The sequence below is a fragment of the Chiloscyllium plagiosum genome, unplaced genomic scaffold, assembly GCF_037043375.1.
Source record: "Chiloscyllium plagiosum isolate Xiang-an unplaced genomic scaffold, Cpla_swu_hap1 HiC_scaffold_11, whole genome shotgun sequence".
Classification (NCBI taxonomy): Eukaryota; Metazoa; Chordata; class Chondrichthyes; order Orectolobiformes; family Hemiscylliidae; genus Chiloscyllium; species Chiloscyllium plagiosum.
The window spans coordinates 15,989,062-16,010,998 of NW_028270149.1; the positions used below are offsets into that span (position 1 = coordinate 15,989,062).

The 21,937-nt window shown below is 39.2% G+C and overlaps 1 protein-coding gene across 4 annotated transcripts in view; it reads left to right on the plus strand.

Annotated features, from left to right (window-relative positions):
* tbc1d8b (TBC1 domain family member 8B) overlaps positions 1-21,937 on the plus strand; it is an 88,884-nt gene that overhangs the window by 27,198 nt on the left and 39,749 nt on the right. For all 4 annotated transcript variants that reach the window (XM_043705141.2, XM_043705139.2, XM_043705138.2 and 1 more), the window contains exons 5-10: positions 2,721-2,961; positions 5,837-6,044; positions 7,198-7,368; positions 9,656-9,835; positions 14,626-14,776; positions 20,548-20,762. In XM_043705141.2, the coding sequence (XP_043561076.2) occupies positions 2,721-2,961; positions 5,837-6,044; positions 7,198-7,368; positions 9,656-9,835; positions 14,626-14,776; positions 20,548-20,762 (1,166 nt within the window). The remainder of the gene's footprint in view (positions 1-2,720; positions 2,962-5,836; positions 6,045-7,197; positions 7,369-9,655; positions 9,836-14,625; positions 14,777-20,547; positions 20,763-21,937) is intronic.

Genomic DNA, 21,937 nt, shown 5'->3' on the forward strand with positions numbered 1-21,937 from the left:
ATGACGCAACATGCTAACGGCCAGAATCTCATAACAAAGGAAGCAGGTGCACGTAGGTTGGAAGAGGTTGCAGCGGTGGTTTGAACCAAGCTGTTTGGATGGCTCAGTTTGATGCTGTAAAATTGATAATGAATGTATATTATGTAAATTTGTTCATAGGATGTTGGTGTCATTGGCTAGCCAAACATTTATTGTTCATTCTTATTTGCTGTCTAGTATGTAGTAGTGGGCCACCTTCTTGAGCCAATGCTGTACATAGGGATAGGTATATCTGCAGTTGTGAGGAAGTTCCAGGATTTTGATCCTGAAACAGTAAAGGGACAGCAGTGTAGTTCCAAGTCTGGATGGTGTATCACTTGGAGGGAATCATGAAGGTGGTTGTGTTCCCATTCATCTGCCTTTTGGGCAGTCGTGGTCAAGGCTGCTGTCAGAGGAATCTTGGTGAATTAATGCATGCAACTAATAGATGGTGCATGTTGCTGCCACTATGCCTTGGTAATGGACAGAGTGAAGATGTTTGTGATGGTTGACTGGGTGGCAATCGAGCAAACTGCTTTGGCCTGAATGTCATTAGAGCCGAACTCATTCAGGCAAGTGATGTATGTTCCATCAAGATGTGCACTTACACCTTATAAATGGTGAATGGGTTTTGGCTAGATTGAGTGAGTTACCTACCACAAACCTCCAAGCCTCTGACCTGCCTTAGCAGCTACAGTGCTTTAATGGCTTGTTTCATTCAGTTTCTGGTGAATACTAACTCCAGGATTGCTGATAGTGGTGGTTGCAATGTTCTTCACTATCCTTGAATATCAAGGGGTGTAATTAGGTTCTTTCTTTTTGGAAATGCTCATCACCTGACACTTAGGTGCAAATGTTATTTTCTACTTACATCTTTCCCTATTTTGATTTTGCCAGAAGTGATTTCACCTTTATTATAGCAACATGCACCAGATTGCCATATATCTTATAAAACGGATTCCACAAGATTATAAATTTTGATTTGTTAGAGTGCTTTATTTTTCTGTATTGTTTATGATAAGCGCATTCCTTCTATGTCTATTCACGTTAATGTTAACATTATTTTACTTTGGGCAATTGACTTAGATGGTGGGCAAATTGTTGGAAGTGATTCTGAAAATAGAATTTACATGTATTTCAAGAAGCAAGGACTGATTAGGAATCGTCAGCATTATTTTGTGTGAGGGAAATAATGTCTGTCAAACTTGATTTCATTCTTTGAGGAAGTAACCAAAAAGCTGGATGAAGGCAGAACAGTCGATATTGTTTACGTGGACTTTGGGAAAGTCTTTGACAAGGTTCTGCTAGTAGACTAATTAATAAAGTTAGGTCATATGGGATTCAGGGAGATCTTGCTAAATGGTTACAATATGGCTTGGTGGTGGTGGAGGGTTGTATTTTGGACTGCAGGCCTGTGATTAACTGTGTTCCACAGGGATCACTACTGGATCTGCTTTTGTTTGTCATTTATCTGAGTGATTTGGATGATAAAGGAGGTGTGATTAGTACATTTGTGGATGACACCAAAATTGGTGGTATAGTGAAGAAGGTTATCTGAAATTATAAAGCGATCTTGATCAATTGAGTCAATGGGCTGAAGAGTGATAGATGGAGTTTAACTTGGTTAAATGTGAGGTATTGCATTTTGGTAAAACAGGCAAAGACAGGGAGTATACAATTAATAGTATTCCCCTGGGTAGTGTTTAGAGAGAGACCTAGGGGTTCAGATACATAATTCTTTGAAATTTGCATCACAGGTAGACGGGTGAATGAGGAGGACTTGGAATATCATTTTGACATTGTGCAGGACATTGGTGAGGCCTCTTCTGGAGTAGAATATCAGTTCTGGTTGCCTGCTATAGGAAGGATATTATTAAACTGGAGAGGGTTCAGAAAAGATTTACAGGATGTTGCTGAGAATGGAGGGTTTGAGTTGTGAAAACAGGCTGGGTAGACTAGAATTTTTCTTACTGGAGCAGAGGAGAATGAGGTATAAGGTGAATAGCAAGGGTTTTTTTCCTAGGGTGGGTGAATTCAAAACTGGGGGGCATATTTTTAAAAGATGAGGGGCAGTATTTTTACACAAAATGGTTAGTGTCTACATTGAACTGCCAGAGGAAGTGATGGATGCAGGTACAGTTACAACATTTAAAAGATTTTGGATGAATAGGAATAGGAATGATTTGGAGGGATATGGGGCAAATGCAGGCAGGTGAGACTAGTTTAGTTTGGGAACATGGTCGGCATGGTCTAGGTGGACCAATGGGTCTGTTGCCATGCTGTATGACTCTATAACAGTCACAATGATTTTTGAAGTTTGTACAAGTGGATTCTCGGAGATGTACAATTCTTGCAGGGGTCCTATGTGCAGATAAGTTTGAAATGCATAGCTGCAATCACATCATTTTCTACTCTTGCTGAAATGTTGTCCCATGTGAGCAGTTGTTCAGTGTCCAACTTCAGTCCCACCCTTAATAAAATTCTCCACAATCTTTGTCGTGCAAAATACTTGTGGAGCAATGCATCTTCTCCAGCTCCTGAATATTTAACTTCAATTTTACTGCTTATCAGTGCTTTTTGTAGTTGGGATGCAATGACTTGATATATCTAATATCAAGTTTGTTTTGCTAGTATGCCATGAAGGAAAAATAATTTCTTTCCATATATTTGTGTTCATTTTGCAATTTTTATTTAACCTCTAGTTAAGATCGTCATTTCCTGGGATGAAATATCAAAACTTGAGAAGACTATGAGTGTTATCCTGTCCGAGAGTATACACATTCACAGTCATGGTGAAGACTATTATTTTTCCATGTTCATACATTTTAATGAAACCTTCCTGTTGATGGAGCAGCTTGCAGACTACGCTGTAAAGCGATTGTTTGACAAGGAAGCATTTGAGACTGATTTATCACTCAATGACCCTTTACAAATAACAAAAAGGTAATGGATAAATTTTGCATTCTGGTGTGTATGAGTAATGTTGGCCTCAGGCCATTAATATTTCCTTGAACGATAAGATTCACAACTGATATGATATTATGAACTGCATATTCTGAAATGTTTACATCTTGTTATCATTTCTAAATGTCTTATTTCCAAATGGGGAAAAAAAAAGGTTAAGAGTAATGTATACTTAAAGATGAAGTTTGTGATTTTTCTCTTGGGTAAACATTACTCCCTTAACGCTTCCCACCAAAGACAACTGATAAGAGATATCAAACCACTGCTTAGTGCTGCTGTGAAAACTGAAAATTAATAAAATTTATCAGTTAATCTTGTGTTGCTTCCACCCCGTGTCTTCTTTTATTTTGTGTTCTGCACCTTTTGGAGTATTTTACTGGAGTACTCCATTACCTGGCTGTGTTCCTTAAATTGACTGACTTTGGACTTCCACCTACTGATCATCTACTTGCTAGGAGATGCACATAACTGGACTTGACAATAATAATCTCTACCCGTTGTAGACAAGCCTTCTGTTTCCCAAATGGTATCATTCTGTTGCCCCTCTTAGTGTGTCAATTTTAAGGGTCGTTACTGTTTGTGCTTTACATAAATGAATTAGACTTTAATGTAGGAAGATTGATCAGTAAGCTGACGGATGTTGCAAAAATTGGTGGAATGGTAAATAGTAAGGATATCTTTATATTTCTGGAGGACATTGATGGACTGGTCAGATGGGCTAATCAGTGGTGAATGGAATTCAATCCAGATACTTGTGATGCAGAACAAGCAAGGCATGGCAATGCATGATGAACAGAGATACTGGGAAGCACTGAAAATCAGAGGGACCTTGGTGTGCAAGTACACCAGTATCTTAAGGTAACAGGATAGGTGGATGAAGTGGTTAAGAAGTTATATGATATACTTGCCTTTATTAGCTGAGACGTAGGGTTTACGAGTAGAGAGGTTATGTTGCTAAGAGTTTAAAATTAGGGAGGAACTGTATAAAATGTTGGTAAGGCCACAGCTAGAGTATTGTATGTGGTGTTGGAATCCAAATTATACAAGGGATGTGGTAGTTCTGGAGAGGGTACAGGAGTTTGTTGTGTTTTGGGGCCGGAGAGTTTGAGTTACAACTAGAAATTGGACTGGGTTGTTTTCCTGAGAACAGTGGAAGTTGAAATGTATAAAATTATGAGGGGCATAGATAGGGTGGTCAGGAAAAAAAACTTTTAATGGAAGGGGTCATTGACCAGGGACATAGATTTAATGTAATGGGCTGAAAGTTTAGAGGGGTTGTGAGGGAAAAACTTTTCACCCAGCAGTCGTGGGATTCAGGAACTCTCTGTCTATAAGGATGGTAGAGGTAAAAACCCTCAACATTTAAGAATTAATTAGATGTGGGCTTGAAATGCCAAGACATACAAGGCTGTGAGCCCAGTGCTGGAAAAATGGAATTAGAATAGTTAGGGAGTTGCTTTTGACTGGGGCAGCGCAATGGATCAAAGGGCCTTTTCTCTCTACTCTAGATGTCTGTGACTGTATTACCATCTCCACCATTCACACTAATCATTAGGAGCTAAACCAAGTAAACCTGGTTATTGAACCTGCTGCTTCTGAGCACTGGAAGCCACATAACATTTCATGTTAAATGTTTGTTCAACATTTTGTGTCAAGAATGTTACTCAGTCATTCAACTTTGCACTGTAGTATGTGGGGTAGTTGCTAGATGGGGAAAAGGAGGCTTGTTTACAAATAACGGCATCTTAGATACACTTATAATACATGAATTGTTGCAGTTCAAGAAAACAGATCACTGCCATCTTCAGAAGTGCAAGCCTAGTCCACAATGCCCACATTTCGAGTGAATGAAAGAAAAAAGTTTGGCCAATATGTTGTGACCCAGCTGAACTGTGTCAATCTGCAGGATTTTCACTTAATAGTGTTTGTTCGCAGAGTAGAAGGCCTTAAAGTTTTTGAAAAAAAACTCAATTTTCTTCCATGGGGATTAGAATTCCATTTTAACTTTGATGAATGGCAGGCAGTCCATTCAGTTCTTCGGATGCTGTTGAATAAATGTCGTAACCTGAAGTTCTTTCAGTGATGATTCTGACCACCCTTTCATGGGAGTGTAGGGATGTTTTTAAAGGATGCTAGATGATGATGCCTTCTGCTTTTCGGGACATGCTGGAGTGGAAGTTAAATCACGTTCTGAATTAGATGATTTCTAACTCCGGTGTTATAGTGAACATATGAAATTCCAGATTTCTCTTCTGTTACACTGGTATAGGGCTTTGCACAAGGTACCCTTTGTGCATTTGTGGTGAGTCCACTGTTTAACCTAGCTTGTGAACAAGGTGGTATTGCATCTAAAATTGTGAGCCAAGTAACTGCGCCAAAATTCAATTTTCTGTGCTTCACTGCTTTTGATTAACTGGTGAATCCAAATTTATTTAGTAAGTAAATGAGAAAATTCTAGGTGAAATGACACAGATTTTGGAGGGAATTTTCAACAGCTTACACATGACAATCAAATCCTTGGCCCATCTCCCACCTCAGGATAGAAGATTCCTATTTTTGTAAATAAACAAGTGTTTTGATAGCTTAATATGGGTAATATTTTTTTTTAATTGTCTAGCATCCATCTCTGTATTTTCCTGGAAAGTACATTGGAACAAATGCTGTCTTGCAACTGAAGCATTTCCTGCGGCATGTGGAGCACACTGCCCATTGTTAAATTGTCCAATGAAATATCGCTGCATACAGGTTGAGCTTCTCTGTCACTGATGTTTTGTCTTGGGTTGTTAAGCGTAGATTCAAGAAACTCTTTTCTTCAAGTATTACATTGGTTGCCTTCCTTTTATTTATCTTTCAGAGGCTTAGAGAATCGTGCAAGGAATGAATACTTCACAGCACTCTTCAGGCTGCCCAGGGAAGAGAGTCTGGATGACATACTTGACTGTTTCCTTTGGATTCCTTTTTGCCATGCCCATGCATTTGGAAAAATGTTCATTTCAGATAATTACATCTGCTTTAGTAGCCAGGATGGGAGTCACTGCAATGTTATCATCCCATTGCGGGAGGTAATATTTAATAAGCACAAAAATTAACATTTGATGTTAAAATAATTTGCAGAGTAAAACCAAACCCTTTTCAATGTTTGTCATTAAGGCTCAAACCCTCTTAAAATCTAGTTTAAAAGATGCTTTCTGTTAAGGTACAGTGTTAGGATAAAGATTCAATTATTTAATACTGAGGTGAGGAGAAATTACTTAGGTGTTGTGTATCTATGGAATTCTCTACCCCAGAGGATGCTTCATCATGGTCTAGGTTTGGGTGGCAGATTTTCTGTCTCTGGAACTGATGGATTGGGGGAGCATGCAGGAAGTGGAACAGCCATGATTGTATTTAATGGTAGAGTGGGCTCTATAGGCCATGTGGTCTTCTGCCTCTGCTACTTCTGTTCTCTGGGTAATGCCGTGTAAAGTGAAACATAGTGTAATCTGATTTACCATATTCAGATCAAGAAAGCTTAATATGAACCTGTATTGTAGGTTCAGGCTGCAAATTGTTCCATTGCTTTCTTTGCAAGGAAGCACCAGGGAACTGGGCACTTTCTTAGAGCAAAAGGAGAAGAATTATGAGGGTGAGTGCACTGTGCAAACTAATTTTTTTTAGAGTTGGGAGGGAAGGGATTGGAAATTAGAATGTAGTGAGGTATTCCATTTTCACCTTTATGCTGCTTTAACATTCACTCCAGAGCAATGCGATTCTAAACTACACTGACCTGGCAATGAGTTTTTCCTGTTCTAATCTGTACCAATACTGCTACTGGCAGAGTTGAATTTATCAATTTATATTCAATTAGCTTTGCTTTCATGTTGCTCCAGTGTTAATATAAACAGGGCTATTAATATTTGCATTAGAATTGTCTCCTATTTTCACAAAAACAGTGCTGCAAAGTTAAATATGTTAGACAATCAAATTACGATATGTTACATTAATTTCAGATTGTAACATGGTAAGTAGTAACTTTAGAGTACTGCACTAAGATTTTAGATATCATTGTAGCCCTGCTTATGGTTATGTAGAAGTAGTGCAATTACGAATCATCATAGGTTAGATGCATGAGAGATATTATTTCCAATGTTTTGCTGTTTTTCTCTCCGCTCTGTCCACTGTATATGCCATTAGTGTGGAGGTGTAGATATCAAACTGATGAGAATTCTCTAACAGGTGATAGGCATGGACACGCCAGACAGCTCAGGCAAACACATCTCCTTCAGTACTAGATGTAAAATAACATTCCGCTTCACGGAAATAAAGGACAGCGATGGACTTGTGAAGAAACTGGAAGGGAAACTGAACTGTAGTACAAGTGCACAAAACTCTTTGGGAAATGAAGAGGTAAAGACCTTTGAAAGTTATGAACGTGTACTACTTATGAATATGGGCCTGAAATTTGATGGTGCCAGTTGTTTTGAGTTCCAGATGTCTGTTGTGTGAAATATTGTGCCCATCATCTTGCTCAGTAAACTTCTTACTATCAATAAAAGAGTTTGCCAGTGTTCCTGAATTCCCCTCCTGGATCTTCTAGCATTTGCTCTGAGATTGAGTGAAGCTCATGAATAACATTTGATAATCGAAACCAATAAATGCGAAGACTGTTAAGTCTTGTGTTCCGAATAGATAATGTCTTAATGTGTAGATCAGAATAAAAGCTGAATGGTCATAATATTGTACAATATCATCCTGACTATGGAAAATAAATATATTGTCTTTCATGACCTCTGGAAATCCGAGATTGTAACCTGATGTTTATAGGGGTAATATGGCACAGCAGACAGAACTTGGGTAAACGACTAGACAAGATGCTCTTGTGATGTTTGGGTAAATCATTTTTTTGTTTCGGACAGTGGGAGAATTTCATATTGAAAACTGTTTGCTATCTTTAACTTGGAGCAAAAGGGCCCCTGTAGTGCAGTTAGGAAATTCCAGGCATCTGACTCAACAACAGAGAAGGAATGCAGGTATTGTTCCAAATCAGGATGGTGTGCGGCTTAAAGAGGAACTTGCAGATGGTGGTGCACTTCTTACTGTAACCCGACACAAACTTTTTTATATGTCTCTAGGGACAGGCAGTGCATTATTTTAACATCTCACTTGAAAAATGGTGGGCCCAACAGTGCAGCACTATCTCCATGCTGCGCTATCTGTTCAATCCGGGTGAAGAATTAAGGGCAATGCTCGAACATTCTGTTCCTAGCTTTTATTGGGTTAAAACTCAATGTTACTAGAAAGCTCAATGAAATCCTGTATTTCATGTGAGATCTAGCTTAACAATAGTACATGGTACTACTGTACATTGGAGGCAATTCAGAAATTGGACCGAAGGGTCTGTTTCCATGCTGTACATCTCTATGACTCGAAATGGTTCATTTAGGTTGATTCCAAGGATGGAAGGATTTTCTTATGAAGAGAGATTAAATAAGTTGGGCTTGAACCCACTGGAGTTTAGAAGAATGACGGAAGGCATTATTGAAAAGTACAAAATTCTCTGTAGTCTTGACAAGGCAATGTGGAGACTTTTGTTTTCTTCATTGTGGGAGAGTCTAGGACCAGAAGGCACAATCCCAAAGTAAGGCACCACCCAAATAAAACCGGGATGAAGAGGAATTTCTTCTGAGGATAGTGAATCCAAGGAATTCTTTACACAGAGGGCTGTTGAGGTTAGGTTTTTGAGAATATTTTAGGTTACGGTAGACAGACTTTTAATTTGTAAGGGGATCAAGAGCTATGGGTATAAAGCAGGAAGATGGGAGTTGAAGGTTATCAGATCAGCCATGATCTCATTGAATGGGGGAACAGACTTGATGGGCTGAATGACCTGCTTCTGCCTCCGACATTTTATCATCTTGAATATCCTTGCTCCATTGGAAAAAAAGGTATGCACGTGCTGATTGTATCAGTAATAAAGTTTAGTCGATACTTAAAAGAAATTTGGGTTAAAAGAACATGTAATTATTCTGTGAATTGTAACCATACATTGCATGTAATTTTAGTATCCAGACTGTTCAATTCCACCCTATTTTGTTGTCTCACTTTATTAACAAACACATTCTACTGAGATGTCCAAGCTGCTGGTGATTCTGTGGTAATATTTGCACTAATGCTGAGAAATCAGCCAAGTATGTTGATGTAGAATATCAGATGGCACTGAGTGGCAAATGAAAATGGCCCTTGTTTTCATTCATTAATCTTGCACTGACTAAAATAGGAATGCTTAGTCCTTATTATCTGTAAATTTGTTATCTTTCTGAAGCAGGTGATGTGACTAATTCAGGAATTATTTTAAACATAAAGCATGATGAATTTGAATCAGAAATGTTAGAAACATTTGAGCAGCATCCGTGGAGAGACAAACCATTAGTGTTTCGGGTCAGTGACCCTTCTGCAGTGAACCTAAACGTTAACTTTGTTGCTCTCTGACAAATGCTGCTGGACTTGCTGAATGTTTCGGACGTTTTCTGTTTGTCTCTGTCAGATACGTAGTATCTATGATATTTTGCTCTTAAATGAGATGAGACGAGACTAGATTAACCCATCTCGGCTATCTATTAAGTTTGGTCTCTAGGCATACACAGGCTGCTCTTTCACAAGCAGTCCATGCTGCATCTTTGTTATTTCTTGATAGGAATTATGTCCAAAGAATCCTCAGGAAGACAGTACCTTCTTTGGACACGATGACCCTCCACCTTCATTTGCTGGTGATCAATCCAGTGCACTGCATAAAGAAAGCAGTAAAACAGTTAACACTGAAGCATTGATGAGAGTCTTTCATCCACAGGATGTAGAAAATCTGGATTCAAAAATGGTAAACAACTCTTCATTCCCTTATACATTAAAGTTTGCAAGACATGTTGATGGATATTTTGTGGTATTATTTCTGTTCTGGCCTTCAGGGAATGGGTACACATTTTGTTGTATTAACATTTTTTTTTAGTTAATTTGTTGACTTGACATTTACCATGGATATTACGATGTATTGGTGCGATATTTGAATACTCTGAAATTTGGATTAATATTGCTGCACTCCAGGTTACTGCTACTTTTTTCTGGCATTTGTAACTTTTTATTTGAATTTTGTTACAAAATGAAGTGGTTAGTACCATCGATTTGACTCCTCATTGCTGCTTGTATGGGCAAATGTCTCTCTCTGATCGCTTAGTTTTATAGAGTCATAGAGTTATAGAAGATGAACAGCACGGAATTGTGTTGTTAGAATTTTTTCTAAATTATACATGATTTACATACATATTTTGATTATTTTATCAAGTCAAATCAATAAAGAATTGAGTTGAAAACCAATCAACTGGTTAAGTCACAACTGAGTTCCCAAATAGGGGTAAACCAACAAAAATAACTGCCCCTTAAGCTCCTCAAGTTGTCACGTGAGAGCACAGGACGGTGTAAAATGGAAGAATGCGCTTATGTACAGTATAAGATCCATTGCTGAAATTGAGGCTAGGGCACATTATACAAGACAAATGAAAGAATCTTGTTTGAAAGTTTTGAAGTTAGCTGAAAGAAGTAGTAGTATCAATCCCTAACATAAAGAAGCGGGCATTCACTAATCAAAACAATGACTATGCATTATCTGACTAGGGAGAACTTGACATCGAGGTGGTCGTAGAGAATTGTGTTCCATTATCTAGCGTTGAAATCACGTTTTGATTCATGTTCGTTCACCAGAGTTGTTAAATGAAGATGCTCATTAAATGAGGCCTAAAGGGAATATGCTAAGTTGAAAAATATCTAATAGTTTTATGTCAATCTGTTGATGTTCCAGCCCCATTATAACCGTGAATGTGCTAAATATCCAACCATTGATTTTAAATCAATTTTTGTATCTCATGCATATGTTCATACTTCAGATTTCTAATATCAAATTTCAAATCATAATTTTGGCTCATAGACAAACAACATTGGTTATTGGATTTGTGTATCATGAGGAAGTATATTTTGTTTTTTTTTGCTGTTTGTCAGTCCAAATAATGTGGAGACTGTAGCAGGAGGAAATCTAATCACCCTCATGTTGCTATTCAACAGCATTACCATAACCAAATTCCCCTGGCTCCATCTTAGAGGTTACAATTGACGAGATACTTGTTCGTAACATTCTATGTGGCTACAAACAGAGGCCAAAAACTGGGAATTCTGGAATGGGTGACTCTCCTCATCATTCCCCAAAAACCTTTCCATCATTGACAAGATGTGAGTCAAGTCTGTGAAGCAACACTCCTCACTTGCCTGAATGCATGCAGCCCCACTAAGATTCAAACTCAAGATTCTAATGAAAGTGCCCCATCCACCACCTTAAACATTTACTCCCTCCACTACTAATACAGGATAGTAGCAGTATGTTATATGTTTGAGCTAGCCTGCGACAACTTTGCAAGGCCCCTTTCGTAAGTGGGATGTGGCTGTTGGTGGCAAGAACAACATTTATTGCCTATCCCTAATTATCCAGAAAGTGGTGGTGAACCACCAATCTGAACTGCTGCAGGCTGTGTGGAATGGGTACATTCATGGTGTTGTTTAGAAGAGAGTTCGAGAATTTTGATCCAGTGACAGAAAAGAAGCATTGATATAGTTCCAACCTTCCAAAACTCTTCACACCTAAATAACAATGGGCAGTAGGTGCAAGGAAACACCACTGCGCGCAACTTGTATTCCTGTTCCTGCACAAGTGCTGGGGAAAATCCTTGGAACTCCCTCTCTTGTAGCACCATGAATATTCCCATTCTACAGGAGCTGTAACAGTTCAAAAGGACACCTCACCACTTCTTCCTCAAAGCTATTTAGGGATGGGCAATAAAAATTCTGGCCTTGCTAGTGATGCTTCCGCCCACTGAGTGAACTGAAAAGAAACACAGGACAGATCTTCCCTTCCCAACTGGCTCGATTAAAGAAAGTATGTACTCGTGGGCTAAAGTGATGTTTGTTGCTCTTTTGTTTTCAGATGTTCGAATCTGAAGGCATTGGTACTATGCTGCTTTTCTTTGTGTAAAGTTTGCAATGCGATTTTCTTTTAATTAATTGATGCTTTCCTTTTTTATGACTGGTGCTGTTAGATTGGTATTACGCAGTGATATGATGTCAGATGAATAAATCATAATAATGAAAATAAAATTAATTTTAGCTTGTTTGCTTGTACGATATGTAGGTGTCACTTTGACAGTGCATATCACTCCAGTTAAACATCAGATAAGCATCTTTCTCATTAACATTTGGGTAGAATCCAGAATATATAATTGGCATACCAATGGGATATACTGCTGGTTCCATCTGGGCTGAGGAGTACTGCTGAAAACCTAATGCACTTCACAGGATAGGAAGTCAAATCTGAGAGTTTCTCAAACTCAGTTAATTTCATGCACTTTCTAAACCTACTGATGAATTAATGGAGTCTGTAGGTGGAGGAAAATGAGTTGTCTGTCCTTTTAAAGGATCCTGAATGGAGCTGGATATAAATATTATTATGCAGAGGATTTTTTGTGAAGAATTTCAGAATTACTGATCTCAGTTACACGCGGATGCTGTAGATTTATGGCCATTTTTCATCATGTTCATGTACTCAACAGTCTGTAATAGATTTATTTTAAATGGGGTGAAATTTTCCAGATTGAGAATTGACACAGCAAGAAGGCCAAGAAAAAGATTGTTTCATAAATTATGAAATGGACTGTTGGGAATTGACAAAAAGAAGCACTGGTGCTGTCTAACAATGCCAAGTAGCTGCCCTTGCTCATTACCATTAGTTTTCAGGACTGTGGTGCATCACCAGTCTTTTTTTGTCACAGATATTCCTGCAATGGGAAAGATGCCAAAGAAAATAATCACAGCAATTCCCATCAGTTGAAATCTTCAAGCCCCATATTTTAGATTGTTTATCCATTTATAAGTTTCAGTTATTAGGTCTACCAGATCAGCAGGTCCTACCTGATTTAGTTAGCATCACTGTGTTTGGTTTTAATCATGCAGATTATTTTACTGCAAAGTTACAATTTTGATCAATCAGTTAAACATAATTACAACTATCTCACTGAAGACTTCATGTTAAACTGCTTGATTCTTTGCCCAAAGCCCATGTTACATAGGGTGGAGTTGATGCAACTTCAGCATTATCTGTTTCAGAACTGTTACCATCTCCAGTGTAACCAATGTCTGTTGGTGTTTGGAACTATTGATCCCAAAAGCAATATTCTAGGTTTGGAGCAATATGCTCAGATCACTTCATTCTTCTTTTGTTTCTGAATCGTCTTGTCAGAAACCCAGTAGTATGTTCGTTTAATCAATAGAAATGGACTGTGAATTAACAGAGCAGATTGGCAGTGTAAATAGTAATTTTGCAATCATATTCTCCCAATATGTGTGATGTCGATCTTAAATTATCTTTCTTGGCACTGCCATGCAATAATTCAGCATGTAGTTGGTATGAAAAGGGCTGACTACAGCCAGAGGCCAATCTGTTAGTCACTGTTAGTGAACTTATTGAACCAGTTCTGACTGCAGTAAAAATCCTTTTAAATGTATTTCACCTTTTTTAAAACCGCAGTAACATTTGGATTAAGCAATTAGGCAATACTTCTTACTTCCACTTGTAATCATGTAATGTTCGTATATTATCTCATTTTGTCTAGGTTTATCCTGAATTGTATCTGTGCAACCTTAAGACCTTCCAGCTTAATGATGTACAAGGCTGTATTGATTACACAAGTTTCCACAGAGACACTTACTAATTATAGCTTGTTTAGATTTCCATTGTATGAGATTCAGAATTGTAAATCAATTCAATCCTCTCATCTACATTTCTGTTATGATTTCATCAAAATATGCAATTAGAAATTGTGATGTTTTGTACTATAGAACACTTCTTAGGTAAAAATATTGATTGAATTTTTTAGATTATGTATAATGTAATAAACTGAAAAAAATCGAACTGGTTTTTAAAAATATGATTAAATGGGTATCATGTTTTGCAGATATATAACATTGCTGTGGGCAGAAAAACATTTTCTATTATCAACACAAGTGATGAGGACACTGAGCATATATCTCCCCTGAAATCTGTTCACACAATGTTATTACAACTACTCAACTTTTCCTTGAGGGTTTTCCCTCCTTGGTTGATGCACTGTAATGATAAACCTGAAAAGAAATCAAAAGCTTCAGTCTCATTGAGATGGCTTCAGACAGTTCTGTCCGACAACCTGCTCAGAAGACTCTGCTCACATTTGACTGCTCTGACCAATTACACTGCAACAGCTTTCTAAAACTGTTCACAACATCACAAAACAATGAACAGTACTCGAAATAAAACAACCCAAAGCACTCTTAAAAATCCATTTGTCCTATCTCCCAATGTTAATGGATTGTTTAAAAAGTGTTGTCAGATCTGGATCCTCATCTTGGCAAAAAAATAGATCATTTCCTCCTTAGCACATACCTTGTCTGTGTACAAAATTTCATTGAATTTTTTGCCTTGACTGTAATCAATCGGCAGCAATGTTACCTCTACCCACCTGAAGTGGCAGAGCTGAGATGTACTGAATCGTATTTAAGAATTAGTTCATTTTTCAAATTGTTCTTTGTGATTTACAGTTGAAAGAAAAGATGAAGGTGCAATCGTGGAACATTCATTTTGTGGAGTATGGTCACGGAGTGTGTATGTTTCGCACCAAAAAGACTCGAGATCTCGTCATGCGTGGAATTCCGGAAGCCTTAAGAGGAGAACTTTGGTTACTGTTCTCAGGTGTGTATTGTTAATGGTGTGATTGCATTAGATATGCTTGAAATGCTTCACAATCAGTAACTCTAAAGTTTTCAGAAATGAAGACCAAGACTATCCCAACATTTTTTTTGAAGTGCAGTGAATGCACAGTCTGCTAAATTCCATTTCTTTTTCAACTCTTGAAAGGTCAGTGATTGGGATGAGAGGGTGTAATTTTTAACAGGCAAGGACAAATTGTTTGGCTGTGTGCATGGTTAAATTTGGAATGAAATGAAGTACAGTCACTTGGCAGCAGCTTGATGTTTATAGATAAATACTGAGCTGCCTTGGGATTTGATGCAAATATTAGCCCCTTAAGTGAGCAAGTAAAGCAAAGTTATGATATTTGCTTTCAAATAAGGACCTCTCTACATGGATTTAACTTTACATTTAACATACCTTACGGTTGCCTGGGCCTGGAAATGGAAAAGAGTAAGATTTAAATCAGGTCCTACCGTTGATTATGATTTGGCTTCCCTCACCAAGCCTATTTGTGTTTAAAAATTAGAGTGCCCTGTTTTATGACAAGAGTCACAGAGTCATAATGATGTGCAGCATGGAAACAGACCTTCGGTCCAACCCGTCCATGCCAACCAGATATCCCAACCCAATCTAGTCCCACCTGCCAGCACCTAGCCCATATCCCTCCAAACCCTTCCTATTCCTATACCCATCCAGATGCCTTTTAAATGTTGCAATAGTACTAGCCTCCACCACTTCCTCTGGTAGCTCATTCCATACACGTACCACCCTCTGCGTGAAAGCGTTGCCTTTAGGTCTCTTTTATATCTTTCCCATCTCACTCTAAACCGATGCCCTCTAGTTCTGGACTCCCCGACCCCAGGGAAAAGACTTTGTCTATTTATCCTATCCATGCCCCTCATGATTTTGTAAACCTCTATAAGGTCACCCCTCAGCCTCCGACACTCCAGGGAAAACAGCCCCAGCCTGTTCAGCCTCTTCCGAAAGCTCAAATCCTCCAACCCTGGCAACATCCTTGTAAATCTTTTCTGAACCCTTTCAAGTTTCACGACATCTTTCCGATAGGAAGGAGACCAAAATTGCATGCAATATTCCAACAATGGCCTAATCAATGTCCTGTACAGCTGCAACATGACCTCCCAACTCCTGTACTCAATACTGTGACCAATAAAAGAAAGCATACCAAACGCCGCCTTCACTATCCTATCTACCTGCGACTTCACTTTCAAGGAGCTATGAACCTGCATGCCAAGGTCTCTTTGTTCAGCAACACTCCCTAGGACCTTACCATTAAATGTATAAGTCCTGCTAAGATTTACTTTCCCAAAATGCAGCACCTCTCATTTATCTGAATTAAACTTCATCTGCCACTCCTCAGCCTTTTTGGCCCATTTGGTCAAGATCCTGTTGTAATCTGACGTAACTTCTTCGCTGTCCTCCACACCTCCAAATTTGGTGCCATCTGCAAACTTACTAACTGTGTACCTCTTATGCTCACATCCAAATCATTTATGTAAATGACAAAAATAGTGGACCCAGCACTGATCCTTGTGGCACTCCACTGGTCACAGGCCTCCAGTTGAAAAACAACCCTCTACTACCACACTCTGTCTTCTACCTTTGAGCCAGTTCTGTATCCAAATGGCTAGTTTTCCCTGTATTCTGTGAGATCTAACCTTGCAAATCAGTCTCCCGTGGGAAACCTTGTCGAACACCTTATTGAAGTCCATATAGATCACATCTACCGCTCTGCTCTCATCAATCCTCTTTGTTACTACTTCAAAAAACTCAATCAAGTTTGTGAGACATGATTTCCCACGCACAAAGCCATGTTGACTATCCCTAATCAGTCCTTGCCTTTCCAAACACATGTAAATCCTGTCCCTCAGGATTCCCACCAACAACTTGCTCACCACCAAGGTCAGGCTCACTGATCTATGTTCCCTGGCTTGTCCTTACCACCCTTCTTAAACAGTGGCACCACGTTAGTCAACTTCCAGTCTTCCGGCACTTCACCTGTGACTATTGATGACACAAATATCTCTTCAAGAGGCCCAGCAATCACTTCTCTAGCTTCTAGGGTACACCTGATCAGGTCCTGGGGATTTATCCACCTTTACCCGTTCCAAGACATTCAGCACTTCCTCCTCTGTAATATAGACATTTTGCAAGGTGCCACCATCTATTTCCCTATATTCTATCTCTTCCATATCCTTTTCCACAGTAAATACTGATACAAAATACTCATTTAGTATCTCTCCCATTTTCTGTGGCTCCACACGAAGGCCGCCTTGCTGATCTTTGAGGGGCCCTATTTTCTCCCTAGTTACCTTTTTGTCCTTAATGTATTTGTAAAAAACCTTTGGATTCTCCTTAATTCTATTTGCCAATGCTCTCTCATGTCCTGTTTTTGCCCTCCTGATTTCCCTCTTAAGTATACTCCTACTGCCTTTATAGTCTTCTAAAGATTCACTTGATCTATCCTGTCTATACCTTACATATGCTTCCTTCTTTTTCATAACCAAATCCTCAATTTCTTTAGCCATTCAGCATTCCCTATACCTACCAGCCTTTCCTTTCACCCTAGCAGGAATATACTTTCCCTGGATTCTCATTATTTGATTCCCGAAGGCTTCCCATTTTCCAGTCATCCCTTTACCTGTGAATATCAGCTTTTGAAAGTTCTTGCCTAATACTGTCAAAATTAGCCTTTCTCCAATTTAGAACTTCAACTTTTAGATGTGGTCTATCCTTTTCCATCACTATTTTAAATCTAGTGGAATTATGGTCGCTGCTCTCCCACTGACACCTCATAAGGCCCTGCCTTATTTCCCAAGAATAGATCAAGTTTTGCACCTTCTCTTGTAGATACATCCACATACTGAATCAGAATCTTTTCTTGTACACACTTAACAAATTCCTCTCCACCTAAACCCTTAACACTATGACAGTCCCAGTCTGTGTTTGGAAAGTTAAAATCCCCTACCATAACCACCCTATTATTCTTACAGATAGCTGAGATCTCCTTACAAGTTTGTTTCTCAATTTCCCTCTGACTATTAAGAGGTCTATAATGCAATCCCAATAAGGTGATCATCCCTTTCTTATTTCTCAGTTCCACTCAAATAACTTCCCTGGATGGATTTCCAGGAATATCCTCCCTCAGCACAGCTGTAATGCTGTCCCTTATCAAAAATGCCACTCCCCCTCCACTCTTGCCTCCCTTTCTATCCTTCCTGTACCATTTGTATCCTGGAACATTAAGCTGCCAGTCCTGCCCATCCCTGAGCCATGTTTCTGTAATTGCTATGATATTCCAGTCCCATGTTCCTAAACATACCCTGCGTTCATCTGCCTTCCCCGTCAGGCTCCTGGCATTGAAATAAATTCAGTTTAATTTATTTGTCCTACCTTGTCCCTGCCTGCCCTGACTGTGTTTGTTTGACTCTCTCCTGTTCTCAACTGTACCAGTCTCAGATTCATCTCTTTCCTCACTATCTCCCTGGGTCCCACCCCACCCACCCCCACCACCTTACTAGTTTAAATCCTCCCGATGAGCTCCAGCAAATCTCCATGCCAGTATATTAGTCCCCTTCCAATTTAGGTGCAATCCGTCCTCCTTGTACAGGTCACTTCTACCCCAAAAGAGATTCCAATGATCCAAAAATGTGAATCTTTCTCCCATACACCAGCTCCTCAGCCATGCATTCACCTGCTCTATCCTCCTATTCCTGCCCTCACTAGCTCGTAGCACCGGGTGTATTCCAGAAATTATTACTCTAGAGGACCTCCTTTTTAAATTCCTGCCTAACTCTCTGTAATCACCCTTCGGAATCTCAACCTTTTCCCTTCCTATATCGTTGGTTCCAATGTGGATATTGACCTCTTGCTGGCCCCTCTTCCCCCTTGAAAACATTCTGCACCCTCTCTGAGACATCCTTGATCCTGGCACCAGGGACGCAACACACCATTCTGATTTTTCGCTGCTGGCCACAGAAGCATCTGTCTATACCTCGGACTAGAGCGTCCCCTAACACAATTGATATCTTGGAACCAGATGTACCCCTTGTTGCATTAGAGCCAGTCTCAATACCAGAAACTTGGCTGTTTTGTGCTACGTTCCCCTGAGAATCCATCGTCCCCTATATTTTGCAAAAGAGCATACTTGTTTTTAAATGGGGATAGCTACAGAACATAACTGCACTGGGTTCCTACCTCTCCTACCTTTCCTGGAGTTAACCCATCTACATGACTGTATCTGAGACTTTCCCCCTTCCTATAACTGCCATCAATCACATACTATTGCTGTTGCAAATTCCTCATTGCTTCTATCTGTCTCTCCAACCGATCCATTCGATCTGATAAGATTCGCGAGCAACAGCATTTATTGCAGATATAATCCGCAGTAACCCTTGAACTCTCTTTAAACTCCCACATCTGACAAGAAGCACATACTCTACTAAAGGCCATTTTTGCTCCTTCACAATCTAGACCCAGAAAATAACACCATCTTATTCTTCTACAAAACACTGCCCCAGGTTAGATTAATAGTTACGGCTTATATTTTAAGTTTAATCAAGAGACACATCTCAAAAAACATATAATCAAGAAAGAACTCGCTCTACTCACTACTGCAGACTTTTTGTGGGCCACTTAAACTGATTAACTTCTCTGATTCTCTGCTGTGGACTTCACCAAACAGTTCCTCCAAGATCAATTGTGAGTTTCACTGTTTGTTAATTTTCCCAGACACACTCCGATGTCCAGCGATACATGAATTCAAACAGCAAAGGCAGTGCTGTGCAGGTTTACTCTGGTGTCAGTTCCTCGCTCGCTCTCTCTTGCTTGCTCTCTCTCCACTGACCTCACCATGTGCTTCCTTTGTCTGTTCTTCTCTCTTTTAAAACTGCTGTTGTTTTGACTTTTTTTTCCCAAAAGTTCCAAAACAATGCAACACCATGTAAAACAGTAATTGCTGCTCCTGGAATTCGAGGGAATCTCCTCCAGCTCCTAAAATGCCTCAAAAAAGGAGCAGCTCTTATAGCCAGAAATTTTTCACGTCCTCCATCTTAGACTATCCAGAATCCTATAAAGGTGAGAAGAGTTTCCCTGAGGGCTGCAAGGTTTTAAACTCTCTACTTTAGAATGTGATGAATACTGGGTCATGGAATATTTTGAAGGTGAAGTGGGTAGATTCTTGTTAAGCAATGAAATAATACTCCCCATTCCCAACAATGGTGGTAGCCTTCAAAACCAGCAGATCAGCCATGCTTTTATTGAATGGCAAAGTTGGCTCCAGAAGCTAAATACCTGACTCCTGCTCCTAATTAGTATGTTCATACGCTGCCCACCACCTTCATGTAAATATCGGAGGGCAAACTTTGCACAAATTTTGTGTTAAATATTTTTAGTGATGACCTGTTATCTGCAGTGCATTCGGGACAATTGGCTAAAGTGTTCTTTAGTGACCAATTATGAAAAATCTAGAAATCATGACGGAAATGTTGTAATACTTTATCATTCGAACTAAAAATTCCAAAGTGTTAGTGAATTTACTTCCTTTTGGATAGACTATTATATCAGACTATTATGTTTTTCTAGAATTATTTCAACTGACACAATTTTTCTTTATTAAAGAACATTCTGTTTCAGTTCAACAAAACAGTAGGAAAACATTGTACTGCAACTCATGTATTATGAATGTAGGATCTAATGCTACGTGGCTCATTCTGGCCCACGGCAACATAACATGTATGTTTGTCAACTCACAGGTGCAAATAATGATATGGCTTCTCATCCCGGCTATTATACCGAGTTAGTGGAAAGGTCGATGGGCACATGTTCCTTGGCAACTGATGAAATAGAACGTGATCTGCATCGCTCGTTGCCTGAGCACCCAGCATTTCAAAGTGATACAGGCATCTCTGCACTGAGGAGAGTTCTCACAGCCTATGCTTCCAGAAATCCTAAAATAGGCTACTGTCAGGTTTGGAGTAGCTACGTTACTGCTACACGGTTCATGAATGCTAATCATTTTAAATTTTAATATTTTCAGGCAGGTTTCTTTTGTAGTATCAAGTCAACCATATGCAAAGAAAGCTTTGAACTTCCTCTTGCTAGTATTTAGTTTGAGGCTCAACCTGTTGACTGCAGATTTTGGGAGCAGCAGCGAGTAATTGAGGGGGAGGAAATTTTAGTTTTTTAAATTCTTCGAACAGTTTTTCCTGCATAAAATACCATTTCGTGAGGTAGCTTGCGAATTTTGCCTTAGACTGAATGTATATATTTAAAGTGGTAAAGGCTCCTATTTTACTGTGTCCATTCTTATTTTCAGCAAGTGGGATTCTTTGAAGGGGTGAAGGTGTCATGCCTGGAAATTTCAGCCAAATTAGCCTTTTGTTGCAGCTTCATTAATCTGATGCCTGAGCTAGGCTTTTCTGCAATACTGTATTGTTGATAATTGATCATTTTATCCTGGCTTCAGTAATGCTATTTTGAGAGGTAGTTAGACCTGGATGAGATTCCACCCACTGAAGTAATTCTGCAAGTCAGAGTCCCATAAGTAGGACACTCTTACTGGCACTGTTCATTAATGAATTGCGGAGTTTCAATTACACATGAAAGTAGTTCCTAATCCTGGCTCTCCCTGCTGTACCAAAGCAGGAATGGGTCTCGCGGGGACTCGTATGTTCCATATCAAGCAAATTGAAACTTCAGATATTTTCAGCAGTTTGGGATAGCAGGCTTTCATGTGTTCAGTATCTGCTGGAATTGAAATGAAGTTTTTGATGTACTGTGATGTAGATTTCTGACCAGAAACTGCAACTTTCAAGACATTTGAAAGGCAAAAATATATAATGGTTGAATAGAAAGGTACCTGCCTTGTCATCACTCACTTTCTCTGTGCAGTGCAGTGTCTTCAGTTGTGCAGCTATGTTGTGTATTGCAAAGGCAGTAGTAAGCACACAACCCAGACTGTGTGTAGGTTGGTGATATTGTAGCCTATACGTAGATAGCATTGTTATTAAACTTGAAGACATCAGTCTTAACAAGAACCTGATTCTTTGTTATAAATATTATGCAGACTTATGTAGAAAAGTAGAAAGCTTTCGCATACTACAAGTCCTTCACTTCATTTACTTCAGTTTTCATACAAAATAA